The 16,238-nt window shown below is 36.5% G+C and overlaps 1 protein-coding gene across 1 annotated transcript in view; it reads right to left on the bottom strand.

Moving 5' to 3' along the window:
• The window catches only part of FAM131C (family with sequence similarity 131 member C), a 1,671,064-nt gene that overhangs the window by 176,894 nt on the left and 1,477,932 nt on the right, over positions 1 to 16,238 (bottom strand). The window contains exon 5 of the mRNA XM_044080515.1: positions 6,553 to 6,735. Coding sequence (XP_043936450.1) covers positions 6,553 to 6,735 — 183 coding nt within the window. The remainder of the gene's footprint in view (positions 1 to 6,552; positions 6,736 to 16,238) is intronic.

The raw sequence follows: 16,238 nt of genomic DNA, 5'->3' as shown, positions 1-16,238 counted from the left end.
CCCATATAGGTACATAGGTAGGTAATAGGCTATCTGCCTAAAGGCATATATTAGTATGGCCAGAGTGTGCAGCTATCACCACACATGGGGTTAGTTCCCTAGGCCTCTGTGTAGTAGAGCTGATGAAGTGATCCATGGTGTGACAGTTCAGTTTCACATACACTCATCGAGGCTCCTCTGGAAGAGTGTTAGTGAGGGATTCAGCTTAATGTAGGTTGGGAGCCTGTTCCAAAGCAAGGGAAGTCTGTGAGTTAGTAATGTATCCCTCCAACATGTTCTATTTATGGTTGTGATGATGATATCCCTAGAGCATGTGGCACAGTGAGCTTGGGTTTACTTCAGATAGCGCATGTACATCAGTTCTGCATTGGACATGGACCTGTCTGTTGGGCAGAGATCACCTGAGTAGACAGTATGCAACAGAGTACAGACTGAGTTAAATACAGTCTTGTTGCATGGGGCAACTGTGTGAGGCCAGTAATCCTCTTGTTGAGGTACTTCAGTGGTCTTTCCAGCTGCTGAAGGTGCCTAGTCAGATTCATCGCAAGTGTGCCGTGATACTGTCTGATGGGTCTGATGACTGATGAGTAGAGGGAACCTCCTTTGCTCTACATGCAAAGACCATGGCAATTTGTGGGAACACATAGCATGATTTTCTAACCACTTTGTGAATGTGTTTCTAGAAGTAGAAATGACTATCCACATATGTCCATATGCTGAGGAAAATTGGGATTAACTGTCCTTATCCTCATTTGCATAGGATTGCCTAATAATGCATGGTTACATCTCTCACACTGAGCTTCCCCCCTTAGCAACAACCACTACTTAGTGGCCATGTTGTCTTCAGTCTGCCATTCACCTGCATGGCAGGATAAGCCTTTTAGTGAAAATGCCTATTTTTGGCTATTTTTAAATTATTTTCTTGTTTTTTAAAGCGCCGCACGTTTGCGCGGTGCTGCGCTATGCTTAAACATCAGAGATTGGGGGAAAAAAAGTTAGATTTTAATAATTTTAAACATTTATAAATGCCAATGGCCTTATATTTGCCCACTGGCATGCTTCCTCAATTGTATGCATCCTTTATTTGGAGCTGTCATAGCTCCATTTAGCTATTTGCAGAATGGTACTCCATTACCAACAGAGTACTTTTCTGCAGATAACACTAATCTTCCACAGACAGGTTAGTGTTTCCTGGATTGCAAATTTACCTCATTTGCGTAGCTTTCAGCAGCAAATAAGGTAATTTGCATACCATGATGCTGTCCGTGCAAGAGTAGCTTTAGCAGCTCTCGTGCACACCCCTGCCGGCTGTACCTGGATCGCACGGCAGACATATTGCCGCTTTGAGCTCCTACACTATTCTTGCACTCCATGCAGGCTTTCGTAAATCTGGATCTTTATGTAACAGTCACATAATGAGCTGAGGAAGTCATAGTATTCTAAGTATAAATTTACAGCAAAGTAAATTTCATTGTGTTGTGTTTCTGAAAGCATGCACAGTTTTAGTGCTTGACATTCTTAGAGTTTAAAAGTTTGGAAACTAATGCTGTGGCTTATGAGGAAATTGTAGCACTTCAATATGAAGATGGTAACGTACATTTATAAATCTCTATGAGGAATTCCCTGAGCTTTTTCTTGTAGTTTATCTCTATAAGTAGAGAGGTAATCTCAGAACAGATAAGTTAATTAGAAACTAGACTTTAAAATAATTAAATAATAATTTAACAAATCCTACATTGTTGAATGGCCTCCCTAAGAATACTGTTTCAAGCATGCACCCTTCAACGTATGGGTTGACCTGATCTAGCCAAGTTGGTAATATCCTGCTTGAATGGCCTTGTTGAGTTAGTTTTTTTTCCAGATAGCGAAGTATTGAGTGAGGCTTTGATTTTTTTTTAAATTTATATTAAAAGAGGTCTTAATTGCTCATGTGTTAAAGAATTGATCTTGAAAATCAATAGTTCAGGTCCAATTTGACCTTTGCAAAGGTTATTGACAAGCTGGTCTTGATACAGCTTGAATTGTCTGTCTTATAATGATATGTAATCATGGGTCACTACTTAGAATGTACTCTTTAGATTTAGATATTCATCATTAAAATAAAACAGGCATCGTAATAAACTTATCTTGGATACTTCCATCCTTACCAGTCTGGACTCAGGCGACACTACAGAAGTGAGACTGCTCTATTTAGAAGACTTAATGACATCCTGATTATGAGAGGGCTAGGTTACTATTAAGTGTCAGTCTTCCTTGATTTCTCAAGAGCATCTCACACAATGCATGCTGGGAGCTTGGTGAGGCATCTTAATTCCTAGTGTGATCTGTCATCACTGATGATTTCATTTTTACTTCTCATTATGCACACAGAGGGCTGCTTCTTGTACTATTTCCTTAAATTGAGTGTGGGGTCCAATGAGGATCCAATACTGGTTTCTTTTTTTTTCAGAGTTGATACATTTTCTGTTGGAAATATTATTTAAAGGAGTGAATGGTGGTGTAATTGCTATATCAGTGATACCCAATTTTAACTTTCCTTTCATTTGCCAGATCCTGGAATTTTAGAAGGGAATCAGGATGCTATATTTGACCAGTTGAGGAGTAATCATCTGACATTATATGTCAGCAAAGCTAAAGCTATGGCTGTTCAAACTACCTTAATGACCAACATGGTCCCTTGTCTTTCCCTCAGTGGGATTTATGTAGTCACTGCAGTTTGTGTGAAGGATACATAGCTTAGGCATGTTCCTTGAAGAACAGCTGTGACTTAGAAACCAAGTGACAGCTCTGGAACACTAAGTCATCTAAGGAAAGAATGGTCAGCTAAATAAAGTACTTACTATCACCAGAGAACCTTGCTAAAATTGTGCGTAGACTGGGTCTATCATAGTTGGACCACTGTAATGCATTGCATGCAATGATAGGCACCTGTAGGCAATTCAGTGCACTGCAGCTTTCATGCTGACAAGAAAAAAATGTCTCTCTCATACCACTGTGTCATGCAAGTCTGCCTTGGCTGACAATTGCTTCATTACTTACCTGACCCTACCTTGTCTCAAGGTCAGTATATGTTATTTTTATTACTTAACAATCACTGTGTCACTGTGTCAGTCTACATGGCACAGGTCCTTCATAAATCAATAACTTGTTTGTGACCTAGTCATTTTCTTGACCCTGACACACATCAAGGTAGGAGAATCCTAAATTTAAGATTGGATTATATGTCTATATTTCTTTTTTGATTTTTTTTCTAGCTACTCTGAGGTACATTTTTCCAACCTTTTTTTTCAGCACCTTTACTGAATCGTCACTCAAGACACAAGCAAACATACATTTATGCAAAAGAAAAACATGTTCATAAACACAAACACCATATGTCACCCATATTCACTTATACAATTATCATCAATCCAGCATTGCATAAAAAATAATCTCCTGACTTCCCTTATACCCTACTCCTCCTACGAAGCACCACCCAGCATAGATTGTCCCCACAGCTTTTATTCTCTCTGAGGAACTGGCGTCCATCCTTTTCTGAAGACCCCATCTCCAGCTCCCCCATCCCTGCTACAAGACACTCATCTTTAAATAGAGCTTTCCTATACTAAGATCTCCACCCTCCAGCAATTGTCCCCTTGGCATCCACAGAATTATATGTCTATATGTCCTTATCCCATTCAGCCTTAATACCTGTGCAATCCCTTGTCTTGTCTGATATGGTTAGAACCCACACAGGAAGGCTTCAGGTGGTAATTTAAAACCCACCTGTAACACAAGACATATTTTTAAATGTATTTTAATTTCAGACATTTATCACACCAACACTTTTAGCCTCGGATTTCTTTTAGAGTTATTTGATATGTCGCTTTCTGTTATGATTGTTAATATCACTGAGTAGTATTGGTCTGTCTTACATTTTGATTTGATTATATTTATATTGTAACAATCTTAATGATAAGCTTGCCAATAAAATTTATTTCATTTGATTACTATTTTCTGAAAATAGTAATTAGTATGAAAGGAAGCTGCAAAATGTGTATTCCCGCGGGGACAACGTCTGCATATTATTTGCATGCTCTTTATTGCTGTTCTTGTTCACTACACCATTGGATTTATAGACTAAAGTCACTACCCCATTGGATTTATAGACTAAAGTCACTACACCATTGGATTTATAGACTAAAGTCACTACACCATTGGATTTATAGACTAAAGTCACTACACCATTGGATTTATAGACTAAAGTCACTACACCATTGGATTTATAGACTAAAGTCACTACACCATTGGATTTATAGACTAAAGTCACTACACCATTGGATTTATAGACTAAAGTCACTACACCACTGGATTTATAGACTAAAGTCACTACACCACTGGATTTATAGACTAAAGTCACTACACCACTGGATTTATAGACTAAAGTCACTACACCACTGGATTTATAGACTAAAGTCACTACACCACTGGATTTATAGACTAAAGTCACTACACCATTGGATTTATAGACTAAAGTCACTACACCATTGGATTTATAGACTAAAGTCACTACACCATTGGATTTATAGACTAAAGTCACTACACCATTGGATTTATAGACTAAAGTCACTACACCATTGGATTTATAGACTAAAGTCACTACACCATTGGATTTATAGACTAAAGTCACTACACCATTGGATTTATAGACTAAAGTCACTACACCATTGGATTTATAGACTAAAGTCACTACACCATTGGATTTATAGACTAAAGTCACTACACCATTGGATTTATAGAATAAAGTCACCACACCATTGGATTTATAGACTAAAGTCACCACACCATTGGATTTATAGACTAAAGTCACCACACCATTGGATTTATAGACTAAAGTCACCACACCATTGGATTTATAGACTAAAGTCACTACACCACTGGATTTATAGACTAAAGTCACTACACCACTGGATTTATAGACTAAAGTCACTACACCACTGGATTTATAGACTAAAGTCACTACACCATTGGATTTATAGACTAAAGTCACTACACCATTGGATTTATAGACTAAAGTCACTACACCATTGGATTTATAGACTAAAGTCACTACACCATTGGATTTATAGACTAAAGTCACTACACCATTGGATTTATAGACTAAAGTCACTACACCATTGGATTTATAGACTAAAGTCACTACACCACTGGATTTATAGACTAAAGTCACTACACCACTGGATTTATAGACTAAAGTCACTACACCACTGGATTTATAGACTAAAGTCACTACACCACTGGATTTATAGACTAAAGTCACTACACCACTGGATTTATAGACTAAAGTCACTACACCACTGGATTTATAGACTAAAGTCACTACACCATTGGATTTATAGACTAAAGTCACTACACCATTGGATTTATAGACTAAAGTCACTACACCATTGGATTTATAGACTAAAGTCACTACACCATTGGATTTATAGACTAAAGTCACTACACCATTGGATTTATAGACTAAAGTCACTACACCATTGGATTTATAGACTAAAGTCACTACACCATTGGATTTATAGACTAAAGACTCGCCTTTTGTATTTTACAATACTCAGCAGCAATTTGAAAGCTCATGAAAAATCCCAAAGTAATTTCTGAAAGAAGACTGAATCTCCATACAATTCAGCTTCCCAGAAATCATTGCATACATTCTGCAGCACTGTATAACATCACATTGTTTTCCAGATTTATTAACACCAACACAAAGTGTGTACATACGCTGTATTCAAGAACATCCATACCACATTCCTTGTGCTGTCTATTTACTCATAGAGATTAAAGTGTACTTGTAGTCTTCACTTTGCGGTAACCTTTATGAATCCCTTTGGTATTTAACATCACAAGAAAATCAGTAAGAAAACTAAAATTAAGAGGAAGAAGGTATGAGTTATGCTTGTGTTGTCTTTTCACTTAAAACGGGTGTACACAGTGTACATATTCATAAATCCCAGGGAATATTTAAATCTGCCAACTGATTTTGCTGGAAATAAGAAACATTGGTCTGAGTATCCTACATCATTCTTTGTTTCTATGGAATGTATTAGAGGCTGTCTCCTTTCAATCAGATCATATTACAGCTTCTGTGGCATAAATCTGCTATAGTAATCAGACTGGTAGTTTAGTAGTAGTGGCCAAGGCTAAAAGATACCAAAGATCCTCATGTTGTAGTGCTAGGTTTGAGTCTTCCAGTCTCCACTTACTAGCTGCATGACTCAAAGAATGTCACCTAAAGCAAACAATGCTCCTAGTACATCTGTGAAAGAGGCATGTGCACATACTGGGCTTACCCAGTTAGCAAAATAATTAAAAACTGATTTAAATGTTAGCACTTAAGAGCCTCACCATATGCCACAGTATAAGACTAGGACCTAGAACAATTATTCACAGAAACAAAAATGCATGTGTTCATCTTATCAGGACTGAATGATGTGTAGATTTCAAATGGTTAAAAATATTATTGATTAAAGATTTGTAGATGTTTTAGTCAAAGAATAATACCAGAAATGCTCCTACCTGCTGCAAACCGTGCTTCCTTCAGTTCATCTGTGAGGTAGGAGTAATGTTCTTCATTAACAAATGAGGGGTCCCAGCCTGATTGTCTTGTGCTCCAGCCTTTCCACTCAATCAAATGGGCAACCCGGCCACGAGCCATTGCTGTAGGCTTTGTAATATGGTCCTTTATGGTCTGCACCAAACCTGCAAAAAGATGATATGATTACAGTTAAAAGGGAACAGCAATCATAAAAGAAGAAGAATCTAGTGATTTCTAGAAACATTCTGGGTTATATTTAATTGATGTGGGACTAACTGCGCCTTTGTGATTCAGCCTAGTGAGCTGAAGTCTACGATGTATTTTCACATGCCAGGAAACCAGTTTCATCGTATTCTGTTCTCTGGTTACACATCATAGCACACAAGATAAATTAAATGTGGCAGTGATGGCAGTGTCCACTGAGTACCCATTGGATCTCACACAAGGTGTAATCTCAGTGGGGTTGCAGGCAACGGCAAATGCCATGCTTCATTATCTGTCTCCCTCAATCTGTCTCAGGAGATCTCAGTCCAGCGTTAGACGTACAAATGCCATAAGACATCTGCTTACTGTATTTTCTCTGAGGCAATTTGGGATTCTCTAAAGAAGAGTGAGATAACTGCATTTCTAAAATATTTGAGGCAATATCTGTTTTTAAAAAATATATCATTATTTTATGTGGCTGTTACTCTACCTGGAGAAAGATAGACCTTATGATGACATTTTCAATTTTTATCTCATTTTTATTATTGGAATGCACTATTAGAAGAAATAAAAGCATTTATGAATGCCTGATATAATATCAGATGTCTGATATATTAAGTACATACACATTACTGATGGCTGGTGGGTGGTAATATTACCTGGGTCTATATTAGATCAACGAAAATGTAAATGTTCGAATCTGTAAAGGTCGACCTTTATAGATCGAACATTTACGTGTTCAAAAATCTTTAAAAATTAAAAAAAATTAAAAAAACTAAGTAATACAAACAAAAAACAAAGGGTGTAAGCAGGGGGCAAGCCCCCTTGCACCCCAACACTGCCTACTTAAATATACCAACTCCAAGATTGCGCTACAGTGTGTAGTGAAGGGGAAATTTCCCATTTCCGTACTGAAGTGCATTGATGTGAGATCTCGGAGTGTGTATATTTTAGTAGTGGGGGTGCAGGGGGGCTTGCCCTCCTGCTAAAACCCTTTTCTTTATTTTTGTTTTGTTTATTTTGTTTTTATTATATTTTCGAACATTTCAATGTTCAATCTCTAAAGATCGACCTTTAACGATTCGAACATTTAAACGTTCGTTGATGTAATATAGACCCTATTACCTGCATATGTATTGCCTAAGGAGTGGCTGATAATGCCAATACAGCTCAGACATCAGCTTTATTCCCAAATAATAGCACTTTAGCAAAATAAAGTCCCAATAAATAAAAAAAATGATATGTAGCAATTACAGTGTGAGAGACACATTGTATAATCAGCAGATACAAAGGCACAGATTGTTGAAATCCTCACACAAATCACAATTTATGGGTTGTCATGTCACTTTCATGGTTGGCATTTCATAATTATTTACTTTTGTTTAAGAGAAAGAAGCTTTCCTGGTGGAATGTTGTTCTGAAATATAGAGTTGGAGCTGTCACATTTGAGTTGTGCATCTAATTTGAATACATTTGAATAAATATTCTGCAGAATTCTGTTTTTCTGTTTCATAACATTTATAACACCCAAAAGTAGAGATTAACACATTTGCAGTTGCATGGTTATATCTGATATAATTTAAGAAGTATAACAGAATTGTTTACAAGAAAAAATGAAGCATGATAATTTCTTTTAATTGCCAAAGCTGTCAAACTTTCAGTTTGCTTAGAGAGTGGGGATGTTATGCATGCCTAACATATTGGTCAACATATATGGCAATACTTTGCTCCATTTCATAAGATTAATAATGTATTTACGTAAATGATTAATGAGAAATTGCCACTTTCTGCATAATCCATTTAAAATATTGTCATTGTGAGTAACAGGTGATGCTTCATAGCAGATGAAACCAGTGATAATTACTTCTCTATGCAACACTTTATAAGCACTGCGAATGCTGACAAATTTGTGTATTCCCGACTGAATCCTTGAATTACACAGTTACACATACTCCTACTCTGACTACATTTAGAGTGCCTGTATTACTTCAGTCTAGCACAGCAGTTACTAAATGGTACATTAAGTCAGTCATTAATGATTACATGCAAGGCACTGATTCTTTACATATGACCCTGATGATCTTCACTTTGGCTACATACACAGAACATCTGTTTGGTTTTATTGACATACATCAACTTAAAATAGTCTACAGAAGAGATGATAAATCATCATTTTCTAGTACCAAGAAGGAAACAACTTCACCAGTTATAAGGCAATTATGTTGGTTAGGAACATTAATTTGGTTGCTGCTTGTACTATAACCTGTAATGTCCTTCTAAGAAATCTAAGTTTTTTGTAGCTATGAGGTAATACTCTCTAATGTCCTTGTAAGAAATCTGAGTTGTGATGCTATATTGGTTGAACTGAGATGCCCTACATCCAACCTCCACTGTTGCTTCATACAAAACACATTTCTGTTGGAAATAACTTGATACGTACATTCATTTTGTGCAAATAAAGCAGCTTGATCAGACTTTGGGATATGTATAACACATCTGCTTGGGAAGGCTATTTATGTTTTTACTGCAAATTATTTTATTTCATTATTCCTAATGTCATACTGCTTCTTTAATTAAATCTCTTGGTACATTCCCATTCCTTTTTGTGTCACTTCTATTAATCCTTTGGTTATTACCCCCACAAATATGTTCTCCTTTATTGCTACATTCCCACATTATTAACCTTTTGGTTATTAACCCTACAGGTACATTATCCTTCATTACAGTGTTCCTATTCAGTTATTAATTTGGTTGTCTACATTCTCACCTTCCCAAAATCCATGGGATAAACTTCTGTGCCAGTCTATCAGTCTTTCTCATCCTCTGATAAATGGTATATCATGCCTCATGGTACGTATAGTATTCTTACAAACCTCTGTTCTCTTCCATTTCTCAACATGAAATATCTAATAAATCCTCAAACTGCAGTTTGATTTCATAAACATTTGTTAAAATTCTCCGTCATCTATAACCTCTTCTACTCACCTTTCCTTGCCTACTTGACAAATACTGAAATATTACATAATGGTCTGACTTTTATGTTTTCAGCAATTTCACTGTTGACAAAAACTTCCTCTTGTATTTCTTAGAAACACTGAGTGGTCCATAATGTATGCTACAACATTATAGTACATGGATCATGGTGATTTTGCTCCAATATCATGAAAAAGACAAACCTGTGAAGAGCCTCTATAGAATCAGGCCAATTTTAGCAATTGTTAAACACCACCTGCTTCATTTGCTAAGACTGGATATTGCAATAGGTAGTTAAATCTGCCAGTACAATTCAGAAAATGACAGTAGCAGAATTCAAAGCAGATTTCTTCCTGCCAGCTATCTGTACCAGTAATATATCCCTGACTTTCCTTAACATAAGACAATGTGTTACATTGTCTTTCTGACACTGCTCACTAAGTTCTTTATGGCATTTAAAGTCATCAAAACACGTAGCACTTTTTTATTATTGTAACTAGTAGTACATAGAATAAAGAAAGCTCCACGCACTACAAAGAATTATGATCGGAACCCCAATCATAACCCTTCATTAAGTGCTCTCAACATAGATGCCAAGATTCATCACTCAAGATTCACTCGCGAGGTGAACTTATTAGCATCCATGTCTCAACAGCTTATAATCCAGTTATGGTCAGTGACCTGATCATAATCCTCTGTATCATTCATACTACCACTTCCACCATCAGGCACAGGTATCATTAAGTATTTTCTGTGTTCCTGGTTATGTACACTTTAATCATATATTTATTATCTGTACGTTCACATTATACTCATTTCTTAGACTGATATGACCTGACTTTACCAGTGTTGTGCTAGTTACTTATAAAAGTAATGTTATTATTACTAGTTACTTTTCAGTGAAAGTAATATGTTACTATTACTTATTACTTTTCTAAAAAAGTAATATATTACTATTACTAGTCACTAACTAAAGTAACATGTTACTTTTGCATAAGTATAATTAATCAATTATAATAATGAGATTTACTCAGGCAAGTAAGCATATGCATATAACTGTATTATTAAAGTTGTATACACAATGTTACATGATGATAAATAGCATTTAACAGTTGAAAAACTCCAGCAGACTAGTCTTTAGATCTGGACAGCACAGTGGTGCAGTGGTTAGCATTGTCACCTCACAGTAAGAGGTTCTCCATTTCGAGTCTTGGCTGGGGTGCCTTCTGTGTGCAGTATGCATGTCCTCCCTGTGTCTTTACAGGTTTCCTCCAGGTGCTCCTGTTTCTTCCCACATTCCCAAGACATGCTGTAGGTGGATTGGACATTCTAAATTGGCCCTAGATGTGAATGTGTGAGCCTTCTGAGGAAGGTTGGGTGCCAGACTGGCAACTCAATACCATAAAACTCTACTGCCACTTGTTCTGCAGACTGATGATCTGCTGTAGTGACCCCTAATGGTAGCAGCCAAAAGGAAAAGAAGATAACTAGTCTTTATAGCTAGAGAGTCATAAATAATAATTTTAATAATTTTAAGCCAAACCATACACAGCCAGCAGCACAAAACCTATTACACTTTGTCTATTTTCAGCAACTAAAAATTGAAACCAAAAAATAATTTTAAATAGACTGTAACAAAAAATTGTCAAGACAAAAGTTGGTTGATCGTAGACCCACCTGAAGAGTCCTGCTTGGTGCAGTGATTTGGAGTGCTGGTTGTTAAATCAATGAGTGATGAGTTTGATTCTGAGTGATGGCAGTATGGAGAACCAATGCTGTTTTTTATATGGCAAGGTAAGGATATGATCTCTAGCAGGCTAGAAATGCTTCAGTGTTAGGGGGTGTTTCAGTGGGTGAGAGTCCCACAGTACCAGGGCAGGGCCGGAGTCTGGTCATCATTAGCTTTCACCTCCTTGCAGTGCTAAAAAAATGAAGTAAATTATGCTCCAGACTAATTTTAATGATCTATTATGAATCATACCTCTCAACCTGGACTCGTGTGTGTGTGTGTGTGTGTGTGTGTGTGTGTGTGTGTGTGTGTGTGTGTATATATATATATATATATATATATATATATATATATATATATATATATATATATATATATGTTATTTAGTGACTTCAGTCCTCCGTGATTTACCAGAAAACTAAATTTTATGAGAAAGAGACAAAAATTATGAGGCTGAATTTGGACAGTTGACAGGTATGTTACACACACACACACACACACACACACACACACACACACACACACACACACACACACACACACACACACACACGCACACTATCTCTCTCATACAGAAAAACGAGCCACCAGTTTAAGTAACTCACATAGTCGTACAGTCATACACTCATACACCCATACACTCATACAGTCACTCTTACTTACCTTGGCATAGCTAGTTTAATTTGCACAGTAAGTATGGACTGAGTTTACATCCGTAGAATGCATTAGTAGTCACACTAGAGTTGACATTGCTGCCTTTCAGTCCTAAAGTAGAAATTGATTGCTGGATTTTGTGGCGGCTACTTTTACTTTTTATTAATGTTGCGACTTGAGATTGCTAGTATTTACAAACTTTAATTATGGCACATACACTTGTAGAGGTCAGTTAAGATATTTTCCCATTCTACTCATGGACTTCCTAACTTGCAGCTGCTCTATTATAATCGGGATAGAAAGCGTGGCTCTGTTAGTTTGTAAAACCTGTACGAGCTGCACTTATGCTATTTTAATGCAAACCAGGCTTGTGCAGAATTATATGGTTATGTCAGTCAAGTACAGCTCTAATTATTATCATTATTAGCTGACTGCAGTGCATTACTCTTTCTCAGAAATGTTGTCATTCTTTATATCCTTCAGAAAATGCACATTAACACAAAACATGTCATTCTAAAATGGTTCTAAGTTTATAAGTGCCCTATTAAAAATCTGTTCCTGATTTTAGACCATTTCCCCCCTCCACGGATTATGTTTGGCTAATGGCTAAGTTTAAATTTTTTTGTGCTGAGATGCAGAGTGGTATACGAGTTCTGTGGGCTCCTGGGTCTTAAATTGCATTTCTTTACATCAGGGAAACATTTGAAATGCAAACTCACTATCATGAAATTCACCTTACAAACAGCAGGATAGTATGTGATCATACCTAACAATTATTCTTGATTTTGCCTTCGTTTTTTGCCCTGCCTCTGGCAAATGCTTGGTTTTCAACAACTCAGTATATCTTATTGTTCAAAATGCATACTGGCACAAAATCTGTAAGTGAATTAGAAAAATAGTTGCCTGAATATGACTCCTTCTACTCTTCCTCCAGCATTATCTACATGTTGGCCATGATGTCAATGACATCAGCAACTGTTTCTGTAGTCAGTAAGGAGTCGCAAATGGTCCTCCTTAAAGGAGAAGATGTCGGCATCATGGGGTGTTTTTTTTTTTCAGTCAAAGCCTCTTAAAAGTGGAATGGTTCCAGCGGCCTTGTCTGCATGCCAAAATTGGAATTTAATGGGGCCAATCAGACATTTGTGGCACCCTATTATTTTGAGCCCAAAACCGGGAAATACTGAGGAATTTGGTACAGTTGAGAGGTATGCTATGAATGCTACGTGCTATGAGTTGTGCCAACATTATGTTGTAATTTTGTATCCAAATTGCTCCTTCAAAGTCTCTATTACCTCCTAACATCTGACTACTATCCATACTATCCAGGGCCCTGGAAGTATTCTGTAGCTCTTTAGGGGGTGATATTGCCCGCATTGAGAACCACTGGTTTAAGCAAAAGTAACTCAAAAGTAACTCACATTTAAGTTAGTAGTTACTAAAAAAGTAATATATTACTATTACTTTATTACTATTTTGAAAAGGTAACTAGTTATATTGCTAGTTACTAAAAATTATAATATATTACAGTATTTATTTATTTATTTATTTATTACAGTCTGATGACCAGAATAGTCCACTGGGCCTGGAAGAGCCCATTTTCAGTGTAGGTCCAGGGAGAAAAGCTCCACAGGATAAAGACAATTTTACAATAGTTATACAAAAGTAAATAAAATAGCAGAACAGTAAAAAATACAGAGATAATATACAATTTGTTAAAAAAAGATACAACGTTTTTAATCCTAGGTAATGATTTACAAAAGTGAGATTCATGTAATCTTAACATATTAAAAGTACAGGCATTTCAGATGAAAAAAACAAGTAAAACATTTATGTACAGATAAAAAATCAAGCTTTTTTTGGAAATTAGAAATATGAAGGGAGGACAGAGAGAAGAAGATGAGGTGGGAGAGGTAAAATGTGGTACATAGTGGAGAAAGGGAGTGGGTTGGGGGGAAGTTTATGAGGTGTAGGGTAGGAGAGGAAGTAGAGACAAAGAGTAAGAGCACAGTGATAGAAGGGTGAGGTATGTAGTGCATGGGAGATGGTGTTAAAGAGTGGTAGGGGTACAGGAACATTCTCACTTTGAAAGGAGGTGAGACTGGAGAAGATTACTTCTCCAATCTCATTCCAGTTAAGATTATATGACTTCCATCACTGGACTTTACTAACAAAGTCATAAGAAAATTGCAATGTGTGTGTGTGTGTGTATCCTCTGAAATTGATCTATCACAACACTGACATTCAAAATTGTGACAAAATATCTAAAATTCAACATATCGACAAGCTCCCCATTATAGCAGGAAAAGGTATATGCCCTTTCCTTGCCATGCCCCTTCTCTGTTATTTTGCACCCTTTGAGATGGAGTATATCAGTAGCAGGAGGTGTAGGTGCACAGCACTCCACATGAAGGGTGCAGGGGGGCTTGTCTTCCAGAAAAAAAATGAGGTTTGGATTTGCATGCAGTCTTAGAACATGCATAGTTATTGTCAATTTTGAGTTTTAGATGTTTTGTAGTCAGATGGTAGATAATTTTCATTGGACACACATGCACACAGACACACACAAACACACACACACACACACGCACACATATATATATATATATATATATATATATATATATATGAAATGAGCACAACCCAATTCCCAAAAGATAATATAACGAATCCAAAAACCAAGCACAATGGAAGGAAATGGCAGCGAAACTCGAGCAGATAAACCCAATAAAGTTTGCAATGCTGGCAATCCAATGAAACAGGTCGTGAAGTAAAAGTATAAAAACACAGTTTTATTGCATAAAAACGTAAGCGCTTTCGCGGTATATACCGCTTCTTCAGACGTAACAAAAATAAGAACAAATGACAGTTATATACACATTTAAAATACATCACTTCCTGTCATGACTCATGCCAGTGAAAGTTAATCAATTGTAGAGCAAATCAATCTAAGTAAAATAAATCAAATACAGATAAATAAATAATTAATTATAAAATTAATTAAAAATTCATCATATATACAAAGCCCTTGATTAAATAGCACTTGAATAAATAATATTATTTAAGGGGTCTACTCTTTAACACAGGTTTTAATGGTACGTTCTCATTTAAGCCATAGCCACGGTGGGCTTGAAGCCTAAGTATCCATTTGGTCTCAGCGGATTCTGTCAAGTTAGTTAAATCCCCACCTCTCAAACTAGTAGGCTGCACAAATAGAACCTGAAACATAAAATAATGTTGCTCATGCATGAGCATATGTTTGGCTATGGCACTACATTTATCTTGCCTTCCAAAACAATATATATGGTCCCTTATACGCTCCCTAAGGGACCTATTGGATTTCCCAACATAAAATTTAAAACATATCTGACAACTGGCGACATAGACAATGTTTCGCGTTTGACAGTCAGATCTACATCTCAATTCCCATAGCTTTCCATCATTAGAATTACGGAAAAATCTGGAAGTGTCAATGTGTACACATTGAGCACAAGATTGACATTTCTTGGTCCCATAATCATTCCCATTTGACAGATTCACAGTATCACTTGAAAGTCTAGGAAAGCATAGTAGTTGTTTCAAATTCCGAGAATTGTTATATACATAACGAGGACAGTTGCCTACAATTCTTTGAGTGTCAACATCTGTTAAAAGTATGTTCCAATTTTTTAAGAGAGCATTCTGTATTTGGTTCACATTTGATACGTATGGAAGTATAACCGGTAATTGCTGCAGACCATTGACTGAATGACTTACAGTATTAGGTGCTTGCAATGAAAAGTAGGGTTTACCCTTAGTTGATCTAGATTTAATAGCAGCATTACAACCAGCCTTCACTTGATCAGAGTGATAGCCCCTATTGCCAAAACTAGTTTCTAATCTTCGTAATTCTGAGTGGAAAACATGTTCATTAGAGCATAAACGTGACGTTCTAAGGGCCTGTCCTTTTATGATATTATTGAACACTCTCGGATGATGCATACTACCACAGTGTAAGTATGATGGTATATAACAAGATTTCCTATAAAGCTTAGAATGAAGAGTGTCAGCTACTTTATAAATCGTAACATCAAGATACTCTATTGATGTAGTTGAAAATGTACCAGTAAA

This window comes from Protopterus annectens, chromosome 8.part0 (assembly GCF_019279795.1).
Source record: "Protopterus annectens isolate FY-2018-M chromosome 8.part0, PAN1.0, whole genome shotgun sequence".
NCBI lineage: Eukaryota > Metazoa > Chordata > Ceratodontiformes > Protopteridae > Protopterus > Protopterus annectens.
This window is presented reverse-complemented; position numbering and strand designations above follow the sequence as displayed.